The sequence below is a fragment of the Stegodyphus dumicola genome, chromosome X2 (genome assembly GCF_044657685.1).
Source record: "Stegodyphus dumicola isolate Sdum_Otavi_A_Nest chromosome X2, ASM4465768v1".
In the NCBI taxonomy this organism is placed as follows: domain Eukaryota; kingdom Metazoa; phylum Arthropoda; class Arachnida; order Araneae; family Eresidae; genus Stegodyphus; species Stegodyphus dumicola.
This window is the reverse complement of record NC_140781.1, coordinates 129,790,930-129,815,538: the sequence shown is the minus strand read 5'-3', so window position 1 is coordinate 129,815,538 and position 24,609 is coordinate 129,790,930. Positions and strand designations below refer to the sequence as shown.

The 24,609-nt window shown below is 33.4% G+C and overlaps 1 protein-coding gene across 3 annotated transcripts in view; it reads left to right on the top strand.

Annotated features, from left to right (window-relative positions):
* The window catches only part of LOC118190041 (armadillo-like helical domain-containing protein 3), a 168,445-nt gene that overhangs the window by 53,811 nt on the left and 90,025 nt on the right, over positions 1 to 24,609 (top strand). For all 3 annotated transcript variants that reach the window (XR_004758349.2, XM_035360729.2, XM_035360730.2), the window contains exons 10-12: positions 5,508 to 5,564; positions 15,767 to 15,810; positions 19,383 to 19,443. Coding sequence is in view for 2 of the 3 variants with exons in the window: in XM_035360729.2 (XP_035216620.1) it covers positions 5,508 to 5,564; positions 15,767 to 15,810; positions 19,383 to 19,443 (162 nt within the window). In the remaining variant the exon portion in view is untranslated. The remainder of the gene's footprint in view (positions 1 to 5,507; positions 5,565 to 15,766; positions 15,811 to 19,382; positions 19,444 to 24,609) is intronic.

Sequence of the window (24,609 nt, the reverse complement as noted above, 5' to 3'; positions counted from 1 at the left end):
CCTATCAATGGAATATACTATCTTTCACATTTCAATTTGTTAGTTGATAGTAAAAATTGAAAATTAATCGACGATGACCCCTTTGATGACTAAAGGTACTTCGTGTAACAATAGCTTCACTCCTAAATTCATTGCCAACACTTTTTAAAACCCATATAGGGCCATTGTAAGTAATTTTCCTAACTTACTTAAAACCAATATAAGAAATTATGAAATTAAAGAACATGATATGCAGTATTACGTTGAAATCAGAGGTAACCCCATATCCTTTAACAACCCCTTCTTGGTCAGCGTTGCATATCACACATTCGGCATAGTGAAAATTTCCATCGTTGAAACTGAATTCAGCACTACTCATATGTTGCTTTAAATGTCGCGATTATTTTTGTATTTCTGAATATTGCTAAGAGAGCATGTCTAGGTGTAGTTTTTTTCATAAATTTTCGCTCTGAGATTTCCCGCCTTGAATATCTGCATGATATCTGTTAGAATTTCGACTAAAAAAAAAACTAAAGACTTTTTTATATTTATAGCCTTTTTTTGATAAAGTAAGCAAACAAATTTATTTATTATTAAATAAATGATTTTGTGATAAATGTGGATTTTATGTTCTCATGTGCAAGGCAGTTTGTAAAGCTGTTTTAATGGTAAGGTTGGAAATCAGTTTTCTAAATCATTTTTTTATGTAATTTTAATAATTATTTTTATGTAGATATTTATATTAAACACATCAAAACAATAGAGTTAATAAATGTATTATCACATTTTTGTATTTTTTAAGTTTAAAACCTGGGTGCATTGCAAGGAAAACTGGTGATCAGGGGACGGGATATCAGATATTTGACCACCCATAGATCCATCAAAAACTACTTACTGTCAAAAATATTTTGCATTTTCGAATTTAGGATATAATATTAATTTTCAGCAATAAAAAAAATGCTTTTTGGGGGTCAGAACCTCGAAAAAAAATCTGACCAAGAAGGGGGTAAAGTCAGAAGACTTTCTGAAGAAAAGTGGATTGCTGCATGAAAGGAATTAGATTATATGCTGCAAGAAGGTCTCTGCAGACTGTCCAAAAGCAGCTGCTCAAGTCCATTACACCTCACTTTAAAAAAAATTTGGAGACCCTGCTCTGATTACCGTGGCCTTAGTGAAGAAAGTGTACTAGATGGTAACCCAGTACCATTTCTAAATATGGTCCAAGATAGTGTGGTTGATGAGAAGAGGAAATTATGTTATTGTAGATGAATACTTGTGAACAATTTGCTAATTCCTTTTGTACAAAAACTGTTTTTTTTTTTTTCTTCCATGGCTGGTTGTTTTGATGTCACTGCAATTTTTGTATAAAATCTGAATACATGACTGTTAGGGATTTACTGAAAAATTCTTCAGACAAGCAGGTTGGTGTGCTGTACGCAATGACCGCGTCTCAAGCACCTTAACATGAATATTGTCAGCCCTTTACCATCTTGCAAAGATTTTAGGTATCTGCATACCATCATCCATAATTTCACTTGGTGGATCGTAGCTGTATCTTTGCATGACCAAACTGCAGATTCTATCGCAAATGCCCTCATCGCGACATGGATTTCAAGATTTGGAATCCCGGAGAAAATAACGTCTGATCAAGGTTGAACTTGTGTACCACACCAATCTGATTACGTGGAGAATTTTTCAGTTAATCCCCAAGTGTCATGGATTCAGATTTTAAAGAAAAATTGCAAAGTCACATCCAAAACCTAAAACCACACCGACAACTAACCATGGAAAAAGTTTTTATACTCAAGGACTTAGCAAATTGTTCACATACATTCATCTTTAATAACTTAATTTCATCTTTTCTTCAGTCACCCTATCTTGGACGATATTTAGTTAAGTAATGTTTTGAGTAATTTTTTGATGTGGAAGTTTCAGGTAATATAAAATTAAAAGAATATCGATAGCTAGACTGAAACCATGTTTCATACTAAAAGATGAAACTACAACAAATCTTCAGGCATGTGAAACTCCAAAATCTCACCACCACTTCCTAGGGAACAATGATCCTTCCAAAGACATTCATCCCAGAAACACAAAAGCTGGGTGAAGAGTGTGATTTCCTGCATACCTGAAAGACTTGAGCTGTAAACTATCACTGTGAAGGGGGTTTGTGGCAACATCATTTGCCATACTGGAAGTGCCTTCTGTGAAACTCTTTGCATGTGACTTTTCTTTCACCGATGTGGCAACAACAACAACAAAAAACTGTTTCGAAAGATAAACATTCATTGGATTTTCGTTTCCAAAAGGCTACTTATTATTTTCAATCCTGTTCTCTCGTTAATAAAATCGCTTAAAGAAGTTTGTTCTGTATAGTATACTAATAATACTTTAGATTTTATCCAGTGAACTTCAAGGTGCTGTGAGGTAAACAATACATAGTATTCAGGTTAATCATTTAGTGGCAACAGGAACCGATATTGCATAAATTTGTAGATATATTATTCTGTTGGGCCAATTTCTTGATAGTGGTATGTCTCCCTAGAATGCCCAACATTTATTTAGCAATGAAAATGTGCTGGTCAGCTTCTGTGCACAGTAGTCTTATTTTGCAAGTATATTTTACACTTGTTGAACTTGACATTGATAAGAGGTTTCAACTTGTAATGCGAATATTTCTACTAATGATCTATATAAAAGCGTTCATGCAAGTTATATGTTTTCTATTTCCATAATGTTGTGTCTAAATGTACAAGCACTGAAGTTCGTATTTGTTGTCACATTAAGGTTTATGCATTCACCTAGTGGAATGCCATTCCAAACATTCATGTAACCTTTATCTTAACTTTTATTTTGAGATTAGTTTCTGGGGTGTTAGCACATACTAGATTCTCTATACTGGATAGCACTCATATACACTGCCCTCCAAAAGTTAAGGAACAGCAAGTTTTTAAAAGCTCACCATTACAAAAATGTCTGTAATGTTTAAATTCACAGTTCATATGTATGACAGTAATGAAGTCTAAGAAAATATATGCAAAAACAATAGCTGACACTTTTTATTTTATAGAAATGAATATACTTATATAGGAATTGGAGAAAAAAATGCAAAAATTGTAATGTTTATTCACAAGTGTTGATCTTCAATTGTTATTAGAGTTTCATGGACAATATCCAGGAGAATGTATCAATTGTCCAGGAGAAGTCGTTTGCCCAGTTCTTTGAGATGGTGGATGATCGGATGAATGGAAATGAGGATGTCACGAGCTGATGCTGCTAGACATCTAAGTGTCTCTTGTAGTGTGAATCACTGACTATGGAATCAGTTTGAATCCCAGGATTCTGTGTCTAGAAGACATGTTCATGGCAAACGTAGAGTTACAACACCTGCAGGAGACCGTTATTTAGCTCTTTCAGCCCAAAAAAGGAGCAACATTACTGTGCCTCAGCTCATGGCAGGTCATTTAGTGGAAACAGGAATCTCAGTTACTACAATGTACAGACGCCTGCACAACACATGTCTGTATGCAGGATGACTAGTAGTTTGCATCCCCTTGACCCAAGGATACAGAGGTGCCCATTTATTTTGGGCAAGAGGCATCTCCTTGACCAGTCAAGAATGGCTATCTGTTCTCTTCACAGATGAGTCCATGTTCACATTGGAGAGAGATTCAGGTTGTTAGCTGATCTGGAGAGAACAAGGCACCAGATACAACCAATCCCACATTGTGGAAAGACAGTTACAGAGGTGGTAGATTAATGGTTTAGGCTGGGATCTTTCTCGGTGGTTACACTGACCTGCTTGTGTTTCATGGAGGAACTTTGACAGGTGTGAGATATCGAGACAAGATCCTTGGTCAATATGTCCTCCCATATGCCACTGCTATTGGTCCTGGGTTTCTTCTGATGGACGACAAAGTGCAAATACACCGAGCTCGGGTTGATGAAGAGTATTTTGAGGGTCACAGTATTTAGTGGATGGAATGGCCAGCTCAGTCCTCATAGAGCATCTTTGGGACTACCTTGGGAGACAGGTTGCTGCTTTAAGTCCTCCTTCAAGGTCGTTAGATGAGCTTGAACAAGGACTGCTTCCGTGTCTGGTAGTTGCTTCCCATTTCACTGACCGATAACTGAATTGACAGTATTGAATGTCGCTGCCTCCAATGTATTGAAGCTAGGGGTAGACATATTCTTTAATTAGAAGACATTTTTGTTATGTTACCATCCTACTTTTCCTAAAAATAAACTGTGATAAACTGTTTCGTCAAGACTAGATTTCTCTGGCAAGTGCCATTTTTTGTTGTAATTCATGTTTCTGTTGAACTTTAGAAACATTCTATGTCGCGTTCATTAAAGAACTGTTTAGTGGGCCATGTCCTGTAAATTTCTTGTTTCTACGTTCCTTCATTTTCAAATTAGATACAATAAAGATGCTGTTCTTTAACTTTTGGAGGGCAGTGTATCCAATATCTGGACTGATATGGAAAGAGTACAGATAATTGATATGTCTGTGCTTACATAACAGATTTGATACTGATTTATTTTTTGGTGTATTAAAGCAATCTTTTTCAACTTTTCCTTTATTTATGGAATCTGCTGTAGTAACTACAGGTAATTCCATCTTCCTGTTAAAATAACAATTTAAAACTCTTAAAATGGTGGAATATGTTTTAAAAGAAATCCCAGTATTATTCTGTTAGCCTTAGAATTTTTGTAAGAATCTGTACAAAGACTGTGAAAAGACGTGCCCCATATACCTCTACCCCACTAAAACCTTTCATGCTGTTAAATGAAACTGATGTTAGTTTGTACTTCATTGTACAATCGGTTATTCAAGTTAGAATAATTGGAGGAAATAAGTTTAAATGAAATGCACCAAAAATGTGTGTAATTTAATAGGTCATAAAAGTTATGTGGTGTCCACATCAGATTTTTTTAATTAAAATTCGTGATTTTCAATCAGAGTGCAGTCATTTTTAGTTTGTTTTCATTTCCTGATTGTAAACATTGCTAATGTGTTATTGAAGTTCATGGTTAAGTAATCTATCTGCTAAACAAAAACTAACCTTTTAATGGTTTCAAGTAACCACTTCTTTTTAAAACATGAATGAAAATAGTCAATAAATTATGTATAAAAACTCATTAGAAGAGTAAAAAATTTGATATTCATATCGGGTTATGGAAGCATTTTATTTATTCAGCAGTATAGTTATTTGTATAGTTATTTTCAGAGTCTAGAGAAATTTTTTAAGTTTCTGGGTTAGTATTTCAGTGTATCTCTTAACTTATGCTATTTGTTTTCTTGTATATGATCATTTATTTTTTAAATCAGATTTAAAATGTTCCTTTTCTTTTTCAACAAAACACTATATTAGTTTTTTTATAAATTATTTTGCCAGTCATAGAAGATGGTGTTCTTTTTTGGCAGCAGTGAATTAGTATTCTGTTAAAAATAATTCAGTTCATCACTTTAATTTATGAAGAAATTTTTGTTTTTTTATGTATATAATTTTTTCTTAAATTTTCAGGCTGCAAATCCATATATTGTAAAGCTTTCCATTATTGATAATGAAATGGCCCTTAATGTAAGTATTTTCAATCATTATTTAACAGAACTTAAAGATATGAAATTTCATTTATTTATTTATTTATTTTTTACTTTCTATTATTCTGTTGACTAATTATATTAGTATATTTCTTTAAAAACTTGTTCCTTGGTTCTGTGTTGTGTATGTAGTAATAGTATAAAATAATAAAAATTTCCACTTTGAACTGATTCATATCTATAGAGTAAAATATTGTGTGAAACAAAGTTCTGATAATCATTTCTTGAGTAATTTTGTTTTAGTTTCCAAGGCAAACACAGCTCAGAATGAAAAGTCGAATTTATAACTACCTTAATATCAGCCTTGGCTAATTAATACTTACTTAATGCCAGCTGAGTTGCTGTACTGCCTGTTATATGACTATCAGCATTTGCTCTCAATGGGTGAGCATTTTATTATCGCTAGGCCTAGCCAAAAATTTCTGTAGAATATTAAAATTTGTTGGGGAATTTATAAAGTTACATTGGAAGATAGGTATTTGTGACCTGTGGTTATTAAAGAGACCCTGCCAAGACTCTGACTGTGCTGAATGAGGATGTTAGCAATGTTTTTATACATTGTGATTGCAAGTTTATAGAGAATGTTTACTTTACAAGTCAGTGGTAACTTGGATATAAGAAGTTATTCTTATGCATTATACTGAACAGTATTAACTGGGTATACTCATGTACATCATATGTGCTGTTCACATAGTTGCAGAGTTCCTATGTAATATTTGCTTGACACATTCATTGTAGTCATTTGTGTTATTCACTTATTTACGGTTCACTTACATTCATGGCTAATTAATGCTGATAATTTGCCTCACTTTAGTTCCATGTGGCTAAATAATTTGACTATGTGAAGGATTCATAGTTTTTCTTGTGTGTGAATGACTTGGGTTGCAAATGTCACAAATTTAATATTATTGCAATGAACTGAATTTAATAATTAACAATTTTACTTCTTTTTTTTACTTAAAAGTAATTTTTTAGTTAAGGTTAGCAATATGTTTCTGTATTTAATATTTCTCACAGAAGGAAAGTTGGGAGAGCCAGAGAACAGGATGTTTCTCTGAACATCCGTTTTGAGGTAGAAAGGATAAATTACCTAGTCAGTGTGCCCCAATGGAAGTTGTTCTTTCTTCTTGCTGCTTCTTTAAGTGGTCAGATTTGATATATAAATTCCACTTTTTTCAAATTGAAAGGCATCAAGTTTTTCCTTTTCTAGCACAATTAAAAACAGGATTGATATTCCCTCTTTGCAAAGGATTTCTCCTTTTCAAAAGATAACAAGAGCTTTCAAATTTCTTCACAGGTGTTAGTGAGTCATCGCAGATGGAGTCATTGTTGACAGCAACTTTTGTTCAATTGGTTGAAGAGGAAATTTTCTAACTAGAATTGTAGAGGAATTTTTAATAGTTTAATAGGCAGCCTATAATATTTGGGGTGAGGGTGGAGAAGGTGAGTTTTCCTTATGGGTTGCTTAGTGGTGCATTTTCAGATTTGATTTGGTTTTTGAATAGTTAAGAAATGGAAAAAAAAAGAGGATGGAAGCTTTCTTACTATTGGATTTTTTGTGCAAGCTGGTTAGGTCCCACATTTGCCTCGACTAAGAGCTTGATTTTGTGGAGATTACTTCTTCTCCATATCTCTTCCAATGCATTTGCCAATGAGTCATTTCCCTGGCAAGATAGTCTCAGCTTTATCAGCCTTTGGAAAAATAACAATAATAAGGTCTAATGCTTCATCTTCCATTGCCTGAGAAGTATTCAGATGCTATCTGCAGTTGTCCCCATAGCCCGATGAAGCCCTATTTGTGGGCCCAGGCAGGATATCATTAAGCAGGACCTCCATAAGAGCTGAAGAGTAACAAGGCAACAGTTACTTACATGCTTACAGCATGCTGACTCATACTCGATGCTTCAGGTGGACCAGTTTAACATCCATGGTTGGTTTCCAGCAGCAGTGCATGGCTTATGTCATATTTGGACATTCCCTGGACTGTCAACTGGAATGGAGTTTTTGTATTGAATACTAAGCAGCTGGATTAATTCCTGTATTTTTTTTTAAATAGACAAAACTTTCAAATCTAGAATGCATGGTTTAGTTATAGGATTATGCCAAGCTATGCACTGTAGGTGCAAATGAATCATTTTTAGGAAATTTTAAAATGGTGTCTCTCTACATTCAATTATGTTCACTGAGTTAGATTATTTGTCTAAAATTGTATTAATTGCATATTAATGTCTTCATATGTGCTTTTAACTGTCTATCATGATTTCTCAATTTGTTTATCATCTCTTAAGATGAAGATTATTTTTCAGATTAATCCCATATTATTTTTCAAATGAATTTTAATTACTTGAAAGAAAATTCAAATGTTAATTTAAATTTTAAAAGGAAACGAGCATGTAATTTTAAGTATCTTGTAAGCAAAACTAGTAATTTAAATTTTTACTGCTATAATGTGATTAGCAATCTACAGTGTATTAAAAGTTATATGTCGCTGTATAGAAATGACTGTAATTTAATTTATGAGAAAGATTCTCTAAGGTCCTGACCAGTTATCCCTGCTGTAATGATATGTTAACCGAGATAAAATTAATAAATTTGTTTAAAATGTAAATTAGTGTTTGTTTATTGGACTGGTAGTCTCATCTTTCTATGTTTGACATGAAAGATTCTAGAAACAAGGAACTTCATATGAACTGAACGTTGTGTTATCGAATTAAATTCGATAATATAACATCCTAATGTGGTGAGTTTATTAAGGAATTTTACCTATTTGATACTGACCTTGAGATAGTTATTGAAGTAATTATTATTTTGTGTAAACTATAGAATGGTTTTTATGTGATGACACCAGTAGGTTCAGTTAATTAACAGGAAGTTTGAATTATTGTATTCAAAGATAGTTAATTTTTTGACTTAACAAATGTTGATGTGATCCACCTCTCTTGTAACACATTCCATAAAGACATTTCCCTTATATAGAAGCTCCTCAAGTACTCTGTTGTAAATAACAAATGATCCTAATGCATATGAAATCATATTCTGCACATTTATAGTCACTAAAACTATAGGAATTAGAATGCAAAGTTAATATCTCAACATTCACTCATTGCAGTTTCAAACATCATGCTTCACACTGACATTATAAATTAATGCATTTTATATTTCATAATTTGTATTAATGTCAAAGGAAATAAACACTGGAATTTAACTTTCTGTGTTTATTTTTTACACATATAAAACATAAAAATGGTTCTTAGGCTTGGAAAGTTGCAAAATGCTGGACTAAGTGATAGGGAATAAAACAGGAAATGGAAAGGTAAGTGTGGAAACATCATTTGCAGTACTGAAGCACCATCTGTGGAACTCCAATTTTCTTTTTGCTGAAGTGGCAGCAGTAAAAGAATTTTGAATAAAAATAAAACATAGTTTTTCAAAAAACTTATCATTTGTTTTACTCCTGCTCTTTCATTATTAAAAATTGTTTTAGAGTTTTTTCTTTATACAAGTAGTATACTGTTAAAACATTTGTCCTTGATCAACAAATTCCCAGTTGGTGACTGCATTCATGATTGATTCATTGCAATTAAATGTCTACTAATAAAAATGTTGAAATAGCATTTGAGAGATAAACAGTTGCCAGGGTAAGTTTACAAATTCCTTCTTTTTGGAAAAACACACCAAAATATGGTTTCTTCAGATCAAATCACCATTGTGCAACATGAAATAATGCCTGATTAAACAAAATATGATTATGTAGTCAGTTCAAACAAAGCAGGGATATTGTCACAAGTCACTGATATCTTCATCAAACCACCAGATGATGGGAAATATCTGACTATTAAAAAGAGGCTTGTTGGAATTTTTGCCTATTTGGAATTGCAGAAAACTCAGAAATTTCTAAATGAATTGGAACTGGGTGACAGAAATCCATCCCAACTTCTCTAGGAAATATGCAACTTGGCAACAGAGCAAGTGCTGGATGGATTTTTGAAAACCTTATGGATTCAATGACTACTACTTAATATGCGGAGCATTTTCTGTAAGCAGTGATGATTTGCACAAACTGTCGACAATGGTTGACAATATATGGGAATTAAATTCCAATCCACGTAAGGTCGCTTGCATTGTTTCTCCACCATCTGATAACACTATCGCCAGGGCTTAATTTCTAAATCAGAAATGCTGGAATCTTAATGGAATGCAATCAGGAAGAAATGAAAAATAACTAATAAAATAACAATGTTAAAAATAATTATACAGTAGAAGTCCAGAAATCCGCAAAGCTTGGGACCAGAGGTGTGGATTTTAGGATTTTGTGGATTTCGGGACAGAAAAGATAAAGCATAATATTCAGATTAAAAGTGCAAAATAAATAAGGCATATTAGATACATTTAATTAAATTATTATATACATTATTGCAATAATTTATTATATGCATTAAATTATTATTACATATATAAATTGATTATATTATTCATTGTATTATATGTACACAGCATCGAGGTTTGTCGATTTCGCCTCATGCAAAGATTTTTGGTGTTAGTGTCACTGTGGCTGTAAAATTTCGACAGCTTTTTTTATTTTTCCATATATCATACAGAATCGTGTCGCAATTCCATACTATTTTGCTATAAATCGAGGAGTAGCACCTGCCTCTATCTTTTGCAGAATTTCCAGCACTTTTTACGTTACCGTCAAAGCAACATGTTTACGTTTTTCAACATTGCAAGCAGTAAAATCATGAGTGAGTTTCTTATCTGTCATTGTATTAAAAAAGGCCGAAATTAAAAATATTCTTAATTTATCCACAAAATATCAGGATAAAAAAAAGGCAACACTAAACAATCTCATGAAATAACAAAGCTCAGAAAATACATCAAAGGTGGAATCGTGAACTTGAACGAAGAGTTGAGTGAATCGGCTGCTTTTTTAACTCGATGCAGATATTAGAGGGAAAAAACTTTTATTTTTTAAAACTTTTTTTATGTCAATAATTTAGTATTTCTGTTATGACTCGCCATTATTCGGTAAGTATTTTTTCTTCGATATTTCGTCCTCAATATTGCGGTTTCCGGAACCTACAAACTGAATGTTTATATTTTGAGAGGCAATGTGGATTTCAGGTCGGCGTATTTTCGGTATTTGACTGTATTAAAATTCAATAAAATACAAAGACGTAAATAAACATTTAATAAATTATTAAATTTATGATAAATACTTAAATAAATGAAATAAATATGAGATCTTGTCTTATTTGGAGCTCCAGCTGGAATTACAATTTCATTAAAAAACTAAGAAATAGCTCAGCTGGCCTCCAACTGAATTTAAGCTTTGAATATACAATATAATGTACTAATCAAGTGATTAGAGAAACAAAAATCATTCTTTTCCAGCACACCAATGAAAAAAAGTAAAATGATTAAAGTGATAATTAGAATTAATTAAATTAGTCCAATTAGAACAGATTCTGACTAAAGTCCAATTAGAACAGAGAAAATGCTAAAAACTGTACAAGAGTATGGAAGGAAATTTTAATGGAGAAATGTTGTTTTGAAAAGAAAGAAGAGTCCAATGCTTTTTGACCATGATGCCTTCCCATTGTACTTCTAGTTGTGAAGCAGAATGCGGCTAGGCAAAAAAAAAAAAAAAAAAAAAAAAAAAAAAAAATTCCCCGAATCCAATCCGATAACAATATAAAATCAAACATAAGGTCTGCTCAAATGACAATTTTTGTTCGCATTTGGTTATATAGTTCAAGTCTGCAGGAGCTCTGCAGTGAAAGGACATTAGCTGTAGACTTGCATGACAAGGTAATCACTTTTAATGCTTTCGGGAACAAAACATTTTACCTGCCCTCATAAATGCATTGCACTACCCCAGAGAATAAGCCTTTGACATGTGGATGGAGACTTGACTTTCCTTAAAAGTGTTAAAGACATACATTAGGAAGTTAATAATAGATTTAAGCCATATTTATTTTTAAAATTTATGTGCTGAAAGTATGTTGCACTTACATAAAAAAAGAGCTGGAGCTTTTTTATATAAGAATTCTGGTAAGCTCTGGGTTGAAACTGCGATTTACCTCAGAAACTGAGACATACCATAGCTGTACTCCGTTGGACTCCAGCACAATTTAAGCTCTGAATATCACTGAAGATTTGTGCAAATAAATATCAAACTTAGCACTGCAGATATCTGAAATGAGCAGATGCAATGATTCCAGTCCATAAAAACAAAGATATAGATTGAATTCAAGAAATCCTTCCGAAAAATAACATGACACAAATAACTTGCTTTTACCAACATTTTGGCACGAAAGCTTACAAGTGCATACTGCCATGCACATATCAGGTTTCAAAACAGGAAAACTGAATCCTTGGCTTTCAAGTCCTGCTGTTGAACTACATTGCTGAATTCACATTTGGTACATTTCTGAGAAGAAAACATCATAGCAGACACTGTTGAGAACTAAAAACCATTGCTTCTCTACCTCCAGTTGATCATACAGTTATTAGAGATTGCCAGGAGTATGAAGACCTCAAGATTCTTAAATCATATTTCAATTTAGAAACAGTAGAAATTCCTATTCCAGAGAGCAGTAAGGAAATTTATTGGGATACCTCCACTAGTTTTAACCAGTTGTGCATCCCTAAAGAATTTGACAAAAGTATAATTTTCTCTATACATAATTTATCCCATCTTGAAATTTGTGCAACAATGAAGCTGGTAACAAAAAGATTCATTTGGCATAGCATAAATAAAGACTGTTAACTGTCGACTAAAGCATGCCAGTGAACCAGAGTTTACAACATACCCATGCTCCAGTTGCCAAATTCAAAAATCCAAATCAACATTTCAAGTACCTTAACATTGATATTGTTGACCCTTTACAATCCTGCAAAGGTTTTATATATCTGCTAACTTTCATTGGTAGATTTACTTGGTGTATCGAAGTTGTTCCTATAGAAGACAAAACTGCAGATTCCATTACAAATGTCTTTGTTGCAACTTGGATTTCCAGATTTGAAATACCAAAGACATCAGACTAAAGTTGAAAGTTTGAAAGCCAACTCTTCTAATTCTTGAGCAAATACCTAGGTTTCAAAGCTAACACCACTACAGCTTATCGCTATTAGTTTCATCAAACTTTGAAAAACAGCCTGAAATCTCACCTTCAAATGTCAGATTCATGGACTGGTGTTTTACCCTTAATTCTCCTTGGCATTTGATCTGCCATTAAAGATGATTTGCATTGCTCTTCTGCTGAACTTGTGTATGGCACACCAGTCTCTTTGCCTTTAGAATTTTTCAGCAAATCCCCATCTGCCATGCATTTAGATTTTATACAAAAATTGCAAAACATTGTCCAAAATCTAAAACAACTCCAACAACCAGCCATGGGGAAAAATTTTTCTCATACTCAAGGACTTATTAAATTGTTCACATACATTCATCTTTAATAACATAATTTCATCTTTTCTTCAACCAGCCTATCTTGGATCATATTTAGTTAGACAATATTTCGAGAAATTTGTTTGATGTGGTAGTTTCATTAAAAATTAAAAGACTATTGATAGATATACTGAAACCATGTTTCAAACTCAAAAATGAAGTTACAACAAATCTAAAGAAGCTGATGACCGAAATCTCGCAACCTCTTCCTAGTAACAATGATCCTTCTAAAGATTCTCAAGCCTACCAGCTGAACACAGATAGTTTGCTCTGGGCTTGAAACCTCGTGAACGGGCTGTCTGAATGTACGTTTTCGTCATTTTCCCCATGTGTAACATGTTTACAAGCCAGTTTCCCTTAGAAAGTCCTCCAGGAAGACATCCCTCCCCTTAGGTAGATAACCCTCTAGTGCTTTGCCGTAATTAAATAAACCAGATCAAACCAACCCAAAAACACTAACCCTAGAAATGCAAGAATTGTGAATCAAGTGAGATTTCTTGCATATCTGAAAAACTATGAGGTATAAATGCTATCACTGGAAATGGGGTAGATAGCAACATCATTTGCAGTACTGAATCTGTCAAACTATTCACGTTGCAATTTTCTTTTTGCTCAAGTGGCAGCAGTAAAAGAATTTCAAATAAAAAGAAAACATTAGGTTTTTTTTTTTTTCTTTTTTTTTCCCCAAAAATAATATGTTATCATTTTTTTTACTTCTGCTCTTTCATTAATAAAATAAATTTAAAGAGTTTGTTCCTCATAGTATGCTGTTAATACATTAGTTCGTGATCAACAAATCTCCAGTAAGGTTCAATAGCTTTGGAAACGAATATATGATAAAGAAATCTATAAGAAAAGGTATATAACTCTAAAAAAGAGAACTCACTAATAGTCAACAGTAAAACTAGTGAATGAGCTGTGAGCATGGGAGTTTTCTTGTTTTTCCTTATATGTAACATGAATATGAGGTAGTTTACCTTAAAAGTCCTCTATTAAGGCATAGGCAGATTACTTTTAGTAATTTATCAATATCTAATCCAATCTTAGTGATGAGATTTTTTAGAAATAATCTCTTTTAGTTTCTGGATGAAAAGATGAAGTTGAAAAAGTATTTAAGAGAACATGTTTATTCATTTTATTGTTCCACTCTATTTTCTCATATGCAGGCACAGTTATGATGGGTTAGGGTTTTAATTCACAGCTGATTCTCAACTTTCTTCCTTGCTTTTATGTACAAGAATTCTTTCCTAGTATTTAATGAAAATAAATACAGTCAAAAGTCTTTAATCCGACTTCGGCGATTCTGGATTATCGGTTTTTCTGGATTATAGATTATCAGTTTAAATCTGGTAAGATGGCATGCAGAAATTATAAAATTAAAAATATGAAAGCATAATTTATGAAATAAAGAACGATCATGATCTAAAGGGTATCAAAATTTACAAAAAAAAAAAAAATAGTTATTTATTTAGTATTTTATTAAACATTTCTTTCAACGCGCGCATGCGTAAAGCATACATTATGCATAGTCGCAATTAGAAAATTGCACCCAGAAAACTATTTGATGTGTATTCGTGATATTTATAATGATGAGGAATTTGATTTAAATCATATCAAAGATGTAGTACATCAAGATGAAATACTACATTTAGTAAGGAATTATAAGCCGAATAAAATAAAAACATCTGCCTGAAGATAAGGATAGTGCTGACAGATCAACTTCCAGTTCATTGCGCGCCGCGACGCCCCCCCCCCCCCCCCGCAGAGCAGCATGAAATTGATAAGCAGATTTCGGAATGGTTAGAGAAACAAAGGGTATGCCTTTATCCATTTTTTTGCAGCAATTTCACTTTTTGTTTGATGGACATCGAAACATGCTTTCGCTTTGTAGATCCTTTGGCAGCTCCAGAATCCGAAATTCTTTTTGACATAATCGAAAGTTCAAGCTTACATTTATAAAATTGTTCTAACAGTCTGCAAAAAATAATAAGCCGGATCCAGTTAGAAGTTTAAGGAACAACACAATCTGCAACATTAACTGAAATAGATAATTAGATAATTTTAGCTTAGCTTATACTGTCCGTTATACATTAAACGCGCATGTGTAAACATATTATGCGCATGCGTAAAGGTATTAGTGCATGCGTAGACGCATTATGCGTTTACGCATGCGCAGAAAGTTTGTAGCCTTGAGGTCCGGATTATAGATCATTCCGAATTATGGACGTCCGGATTAAAGACTTTTGACTGTATTTTTTCCAAATCTGAAAAAGGCAACATTGACATTTTTCATCTTAATAGTTTTACACTTGATAGTTTATCTTACATTGTTAAAAAAATGAAGAAAACCTTTGTTTTAAAATATGGTCAGAGCCAATGATTTTGTGTGCTCTTACATTTTTTCTGCCAATGCATAGGGTTAATATTATATATTTTTTCTTTTTAGGAGCATGACTTTACTCTGTATGTAAATGAATGCTAGCAAACTTAATTTTATTAGTATTTTAAAGGATATATATTTTGTTCTTTGGCGTATTATTCATGTTGAAAATTTAATTTTGTCTCTGAATAATTGTTAAAATTTTCATTTTACTTCACTTTACTTTGTGGTTTAACCCAATGAAAAAATGTTTGAATGAAAACAAACGCAAGGAATAATTTTAGGAAAATTATGTAAAGTTTTATAGTTTAATTTTAGATTTTTAAACTTGTTTTTTGTTGGTTTTTACTAGGGTTTTGGTCAAGTTGTTTCTCTTGCCTTATCTGACTTCAACAGGTTAGCCTTTTTTTTTTTGGTAGTTATTTGTTGTTTAAAACTGAAGTTTATGTAAAGCATTTCCAAATAATTATGATAATTTTATGGTAATTATTCATCTGTGTCTTCTAATTACTGAAAAATTATCTATGTTAATTTCGTGAATAAAGACTTCACATTTTATGGATATGTGTGTTGAAATTATGTTTTGGATATGTACATTTGTGTTGTATTTTATTTTCAGAACACATTTGATAATTAAACATCATATATACCTAAGAATACATTAATTTAAAAACATATATAAGTAATTTGTATCTCTGTTATGCTTTATTAAAATTATAATTGAAAAGTGTTTGTTTTAGGAAGTTTATATTTTAGCCTTTAATTTTTTTAAAAACTGGTTGAAGAGAGGAAAGCTGTTTTTTTAAAAGCCCACAGAAGTCTTATTTGTCAGGAAAGTGTGTGTCAGTAAAGAGTGTTGTACTGTTTATGCAGTTCCTTCTCATTATGATTAAAAATTTATCAGAACTGTACCGTTTTAAAAAGCATGTAAAAGAGTAATTATAATAACCTTAAAAGAGCTTTTTTAGCTATAATTAACCCATATAAGTTATTACTGAAAGAATAGATCATTGCGTACTTTCAGAACAAGTTTTCCTGTAGAAAAAAATGATAAAAGGCTGAATTAGCATTTTTTCAGATATGTATTTTCAGCCAAGTTCGTGCCTTTAACATCATAGTTATTAAGATGTTAAAGGCATGAATGTAGCTGAATTTACTGCAGGTGGTGGCAGTAATTAGTTTCATGAACTGTTGCTAATTGTTTCATGTATTTGGGTAAACAAATGCTGTTATTTCAGTTTTCATAAAATGATACTTCAAGAAACCACATCTTGCTTTTTTAATGTTAAAATTTAGTCATATTCATGTTATTAGTGGTTATAGCTTGATGAAATTATTGTTTGCATTCAGGTTATAATTGAATTATAATCACAATGAAGCAACAGCATCATAATTGGAGAGGAATTATATTAAATTCAGTGTACTTGTAATTTGAGCATATTTTGTTTATGAAATAAATTTCAATGTTTTTAAAAAGAATTTTCCAAACAAATTGCTCCTTATTTTTTTCACTTGTGTGTAATACCTTAACATCCTCATTTGATTTTGTGCTTAAACTAGATATTAATATTTCAAAATCTGAGAAACTTAAAGTCCTGTGAAGTGACATGTATAATAATTCTGGGCTTTATTTTGTATAATGTTATTATATTGTAAAAATTTATAACACTTATCCTTTTTTATGGCATATTTTGAGCAATATATACAGGGTTTTTCAAGACTCATGGGCACAAATTTGAGAGGTGATAGAAAACATCTAAACAAGCAGTTTTCGCCACACAATGTATGGGCAGAGAGCAAACAGTGAACTGCTAAAAGGTATCCATTGCTGTAACATGAAAGAACAAAAGACCAAATGGATAGATGAGGTACTAAATAATTTTCTTGACAGCATGTGTGGCAAAATTACAGAAGCTGCTCAAAAAAAGTGGACGTAGCGAGCAGCACATTTTTCCAAACACACCTTGCATTTCTCGGATAGTGCTAGCCACAACATAGATCCTGGCAACTAGGTCCTTGTCAGAATCAGTGGGGCTTTCATAGGCAAGACTTTTCAAATGGCCACACAGGAAAAAATTCAGGCAGGAGAGATCGAGTGAGAATGGTGCCAAGGTGTGAGCCCACCCCAACCAATCCATCAGCCTTGGAATTTAGTGTCGAAAGTGCTCCGCACATCCAATTTGAAATGGGATGGTGCTTCATTGTGCCGGAACCACATACATATGTTGTATGTTGGCTGCAACAGTTGGAAGTAACTTTGGGAATACCTGTTTTACAAATGTGAGGTATGTTCTGCAGTCCAGTCTGAAGCATGGGCTGATCAAATGGTCTCCCACAATTCTAGCTCAAACATTTATGTTGAAATGCCCCTGATATGCGTGAGGACGTGTTCATGCAGATTGCTAAATGCCCGCACATGCATTTCTAATAGAGGTGCTTTCCTGAGTAAAGGTGCATTCATCCATGAATAACATATGTGCACTGAAATCAGGCTTCACTGCTAGCTGTTGCAAAATCCAAGGTGCAAACTCGACACGTGGTGCATAATCTGCCAAGTTTCAAGGCTTTCACTTTCTGTACATGTTCGTTTCATAGTACTCGTGAAACAATTGAGTGGGGAACATTTATGGCACAGGAAACCTCTTGCAGGCTAATGTCCTGGTGATCTTCCACTCTTTGCAGAATGGCTTCTTCAACTTGTGGCATCCACACACTCCAGGCATGGTGGTAACAAAGGATTCCGTTTCAACAAGCTTCGATGCAATCGCTCGATCATTTTTCAGTCTGGCACGTGTCTTGGAAAACACTGCCTGTACATTAACTCTAAAGTCGAGCAACATTACCTGGCAGCTTCTAGAGCACCTTAACATGATACAGAGGTCTTCCTCAGTTGACTGTGCTGGTGGGGCGCCAACCCACCGAACAGCCCGCAGGGATTTCTCATGTTCATCGCCACAGTCCATCACACTGAGGGCTGTACATGAGAGCGTCCCCACAGCGAAGGCAATGCACACGACAGTACCAGTATGGCCCCTGCCAAGCCCGTGCCTACCATAGGATGGACCTATGGTTCTAGTCCTGTGAAGTCTGATTATATACCCAACAAATCGAAGCTGGCAGGACACAAGTCCAGCCAGTGGTCTGGGAGAACCCCGGGTCTCCTTCCATAAATGGTCGGTTCCAGATCTCCTGGGATTACACTGCCTGTACAGTCTTTCGACTTCTAGAGCATTCCAATTCACAAGATGACACATAAAATGCATGCCCACGTTTTCCTGATTACTGTACATCAACATGCCTTCCGAAGTGCATGCTAGGAATGACTGTGTAAGAAAACTCATTCCTTACGCTTTCTATTACAGTGCCATCTAGCCGTGCACCACTTGCTCTCCGCCCATGTATTGTATGCTGAAAATTGCTTCTTTAGGTGCTTTCTAACACCCCTTAAATTTTCGCACATTAGTTTCGCATCATCCTGTATTGTTTTTTTAAATATTAGCATAAAATATTTTTTTAAATTAGTTCTCTGTAAACTCGTACTAAATATATTAATTAGTTTTAAAATTGTACTTTTTAATCTCAATTTTATTTTTGCCATTTTTAATTCATTTCTATCAAATTCATTTAAAAGTATTTTTATAGGGAGAAATCTATCTTTAGTTATTCTAGTTAAAAAATTTTATCTTAAGTTATCCTGTGTAGTGAGAATTTTATTTTGTGTGTCTCTATAGTGTGTGTATGTATTGTATTGTCTACAGTCTGAATTTTATCTTATGTATAGATTTTTGTGTAAAACATTATTTGAGAAAAATCTGATTTATTGTGTGGATTAACACTTTAAATACAATACAGTAGTTATGAATGTTATGTTGTTTGAGTAGGTGTGTATGTTTAATTGCAAATTCTCTATGGACCATGAAATATATTTACAGATGTATAAAATAATATGTTTTTCTCACTGTGTTTAGAAAATTTTGCCAAGAAGAAATTGAACCTCGCAGTAGTTTCCTGTCTTCCATTACAACATTTGTAAGTTTTACTATATGTGTGTGTGTACTTTTTGACAATTAATTTCAATTTGATTATCATCTAGATACTGATAAAAAACTGATGTAATAGGATATGTTTTTAAGGTGAAATGCTAATGAAATGGGAGATTTTTAAAAGTGAAAACTTAAATATTTTACATATTGGGGAGAGCAAAATGCGTAATACAGTACAAAGTCTAAAATACGAACATACATTATCCAAAATGATCTAAAATCCGGACCTCAAAATCTTGTGTGCTTTACGCATGCACATTTAATCCCCCCTTTGTGCATAATAAAATATTTGGAGAGTCTCGATTCTTAATTTTACTCCGACACTAAATAAAATATCTTGTTATTGAAGAAACAATCATTTTAGCATAAATTTGTATGATCAGTAATTTGGCTTCGTTGCTTCATATCTGCTTGACACAAATCTCAGACGGAAACATTCCACATCGATACATATTTAATCTAAAGCCAATTACATAATATTTAATCTGGAGCGAATCATTATTTATTATACTTTCCTTTCATCACCGCATGTTTATCAAAACATGACAACTTGAGTAATGACTCATGTAGCGATGCCTAAACAATTTTTTATGGTAATAATTTAACAAGGTAGTATAATAACCTTTTATGTTGATATTACGTGTGGCAATGATTACAGATTTAAGTTAAATGTGCTAAAAGTATTGACTAGGAAAAATTTACTGAAAATTACTTTCCATATGCTAAAAATAGATTTTGTTGATGATACTCATAGAACCAAAGATTACATTTAGGGCTATTTGCATTAAGAATAACTGATTTGTTATGCACATAAACCCAGAACCAGCGCCAGGGCTTGTATGGCCGCACCGAGTTGTGGAATTTAGGACCCAATGAGACTGCATCAAGCAGTAAGATATCTAGCGCCAGCCCTCAATAAAGCTTAAGTATATTTGGGAATTTATTTATTCAGAACTCTGATAAGCCTTAAGCATGTGCAAGAAATAGACGTAAGTATAAAAAATAACTAAATTAATACAATTCAGGCTTAATTGTCTCAGTGCGCGTAGAAGCAAGATAAAATTTAATGGAAGAACTTGTCGTTAGTCACCAAGCTCATGATGCATAGCCAAATATGTATGAAAAATGAAGCAACTTCAACAACTTACATTGAAAGAAATGTTTAATAAGGTAAACAAATATTAAACTTTTTTTGTAAATTTTGATACCCTTTAGATCATTAATACTTTATTATTTCATAAATCATGATTTCATATTTTTAATTTTATAATTTCTACATGCCATCTTATTAGATTTAAACTGATGATCTAATATCCAGAAAAGTCCTAAATCCGAAATCGCCGAAGTCTTGACGAGTCCAGATTTCAAATTTTGTACTGTATGTGTCAAGAGTACAAATAAGTCTGTATCATTTTTTATGAAAAATTGGACATTTATTGTGAAAGAATAGTATGTTATGTTTTATTCAAAGAATGTCCATCACTAGCCACTACTCGCTATCATTCTGGCAACATACAGGTACTGCATCGGAAGAACGTTTCATTTTATGAGGTTAGTCACAAATCAACCCAATTTTTGGTATCTTCATGTGACACAAAGTGCTGCTCAGACAGACCATGTGTCATCAATCAAAACAAGTAGTAAATAGAGGAGCAATATCTGGTAAATATAGTTGGAGGGTGGAAATTTCTCATTTGAATATTTCTGAGTAGGTTTTGACAGTGTTGCAACATGTTGATGAGCGTTATGCAGGAGAATAATTTTGTCATATCTGGAGTGATGGTCACATTTTTCTTTGGGTGCTCAGCTCATTCTCATCAATCGTGTTTGGTAGAGAGCTCCAGTAATTGTTTTGAGCAACTCACAATGCATGACACCAAGTTGATCCCATCTATACACAACATGATTTTTTTTCCATGAATGTTTGGCTTGGCTGTTGATGTTGAAGCATGGCCAGGTGGTCTGCATGATTTCTTATTCTTTGAGGTTTCTAGTAAATCCATTTTTCATCACCGATGACTGTATGATGCAAAAAACCCTTTTGTTTATGCCTGGCAAGCAGTATTTCATGTATAAAAAATCAGTGTTCAATGTTTCTTGCCTTCAGTTCATATGGAACCCAATCTCCGTGCTTTTAAATTAGTCCCAGTGATCTAAAACGATGTGAAATTGCTTGTTGAGTCACTCCTAATGTAAATGCAAGTTCTTGCATATGGCACGAATCTTCATCCAATAATGCGTTTAGTTCTATGTCTTAACACAGTTTTAATCTTAAACTTTTGAAACCCGTCACCACAACTTCTCTCACTTAAGGCAGCGTCTCCATATGCTTCTACAAGCATTCAATGCACCTCAGCTGCAGTTTTTTTTTTTTTTTTTTTTACATTAAAAAAAGTAAATCAAAATTTCTTGCAAATGATGGTCATTTGGCTACAAACTTGACATTTTCTCCTGAAACAAAATTATGATGCTGATACAAAATACCTACTATTTCAAGGTTATATGTTGTTAGCAGATGTCCGGCATTATGATATGAGGTTTTACATCAGATAATTTTAAACATAACTTACTGGTGGCACAAATTTTTTCAAATAGTGGATACCTATTTGTACTCCCAATATGTGATTTAATGAAAAATTTAAAATACAATAATATTTTATAAGAAAAATTGTTGCCGATTGCATAGAAAGATCTTTACTTTTCAAGGGGAATTAATCTCTATAAAATCACCAACAATTCAGTTCAGTCGCATTTCATCTGTCACGTTTTTTAACAGAATTCGTAAGCAAAAATTTAAAAAATGCAATGTAATAAGTTTTGATTTTAAATCCTTGATTTTCAATTAATGTGAAAAAAATCCCCAATGCATTATAAGACAATACATACAAAAACAATAAATATAGTTTACTATGGAACATTATTTTAAAATAAGAAACATTAGTCAGAAAACTAAGTATATAAAGTAACTAACTAAGTAAAAGTATATACACAGGGTGTCTAAAAATGTAGCAACAGACTTTCAGGGAAGGTAGGGTGGCACATCATAAGGATTGAGAATTGCATGGCAACCCGTAACTGGAAATGTCAGGAGTAAGTGGAAACAGAGGTAGAAGATCGGAAAGGACACAAGAGATTAATTTGAAACATTTATTTATTTATCATGGGTATAAATGGCATATGAAATGAATACAGCTCTAAGGTTACAACAAAATGCTCCAAGTTTGCACCATCAGACACCAAGACATATACCTGACAATGAGAGAACAATGACTGCCAGACACGATCAAACACAAGTTTCTTTGATTATAGCAGTAGTGCCTGATAACTTTCAGGACTACACACAGAAAGAAATCAAGGCTCGATAAATCAGGTAAGTATGTGGGGGGGGCAGGGAACCAGGGTACCACACTCAATTCATCAATGTGTGAATGACCTATTAAATGCATACACTAAAAGCCAGTTCAAAATTAGCAGGTGCCCCATCATGCAGGAACCACATGTTACACTTTACATTTGCTGGAACAATGTCAGGTAAGCGGGGAAGAACCTGCTCCAGAAAGATCCGATAATTCACAGTAGTCATATAGGATGGTGAAAGGTACCATCTGACTAAGCGGTCGCTGGACAAACATGCCCACACATTTACTGAGAAACAATGTGCTGTGCGCTGGGGGGAAGGGGCTTCTGTTGACCTCATAAATGCACATTGTGCTGATTGAGTATACCATCTCTATTTGAATGTGGCCTTATCAAAGAACATTTCATAAGCTGGGAAATTCACATCTTGGACACTTATCTTTTGCTTAGCTGGTAGTCACTTATCCATTTGGCCCAAGAAAAAAAAAAAAAAAAAAAAAAAAAAAACTCTTCCCAGAGGGATAGATATTAGGCTGTTGTACTTTGTCCACTCTCCCATATTTGACTGCAGCCAAAGAGGAACCATTTTGTAATGTTGCATGTCAAGCCCTACACATAAATCCCCAAAGATTTGACTAACAAACTGTTTGTCATTGTCTGAAATTACTTTTAATTGAGCTCCATATTTTAAAATAAATCTATTTAGAAACAAATCATAACACAATTTTAGTGAAGGTGGCTTTTAGCTGAGATATTTGTAACGACTTTGAAAAATGACCTGTGATAAGTAAATACCTGTTCTTATTAACTTCACTACATCGGTATGGGTCTAATAAATCAGTTCCAATTAATTTGTTTGGGAAAGTGGCTTTTGAGCTATTCAGATACATGGTATGCTATAATTAACATCATTACTGAATTTGCAAACATGGCACAACTTGACATATCAGTAAGAAGCTTTTGTAGCTATGGGGAAAATTGCTTCGCGAACTTGCCATATCATTTTTCTTATGCCAGGATAGTCTGAAATAGTCGAATCATGCAATTTCTGCAAAATGTTCAACTTTAAACTGGCTGGGATAATGGCACTTAATTCATTGTTTTCATTTGTTGCTTTTGCCTAAAACAAAAAATTATCAATAATCTAATAATTTGTGGCTGTATTGTTGATAGCTGCAAATTATAAGATTATAATGGTCTCCTGGTGCTCGAAATTGTCAGGATAAGCATAAAGCATAAATATCAGAAAAAATAGTCTCGCGAGAATACAAAATTTTCGAAGTTAGCATTGGACGCTTAATTTCATTGCCTCTTCATCTAATTGTATTCTTGATAGAGCATTGGCCACAGTGTTAAATTTTCCAGTATGCTTAATAATTAAATTATATTCTTGCAGTTTAAGGGTCGATATGAGAAAATTGCTCCCAGAATACAAATGACCCGCAGCAGCATGATCTGAGTAAATTGTAACTGTTGCCTTCCCAAAATGCACTTGGAATTTCTCAATGACTAAAAGAACTGCTAATGCTTCGCTTTCTATAGTCGTATAATTCTTTTGAGTCGAATTAAGAGCCTTACTGAAATAACCCACTGGCTGTCTGTTTTGCATCAGCATGGTGCTAACTGCATGATCTGAAACAAATGCAGCAATTTCTAACTTCCTATAGCCGTCAAGAAATCTCAAAACTGGCGCTTGAACTAACGCTGTTTTAAGTTAAACTGTGTTTGCTTCAGCAGACCAAGTAAATCTGGCTTTATTATTTTAAAAATTTAACAGCAGTTCTGTTATGTGTGC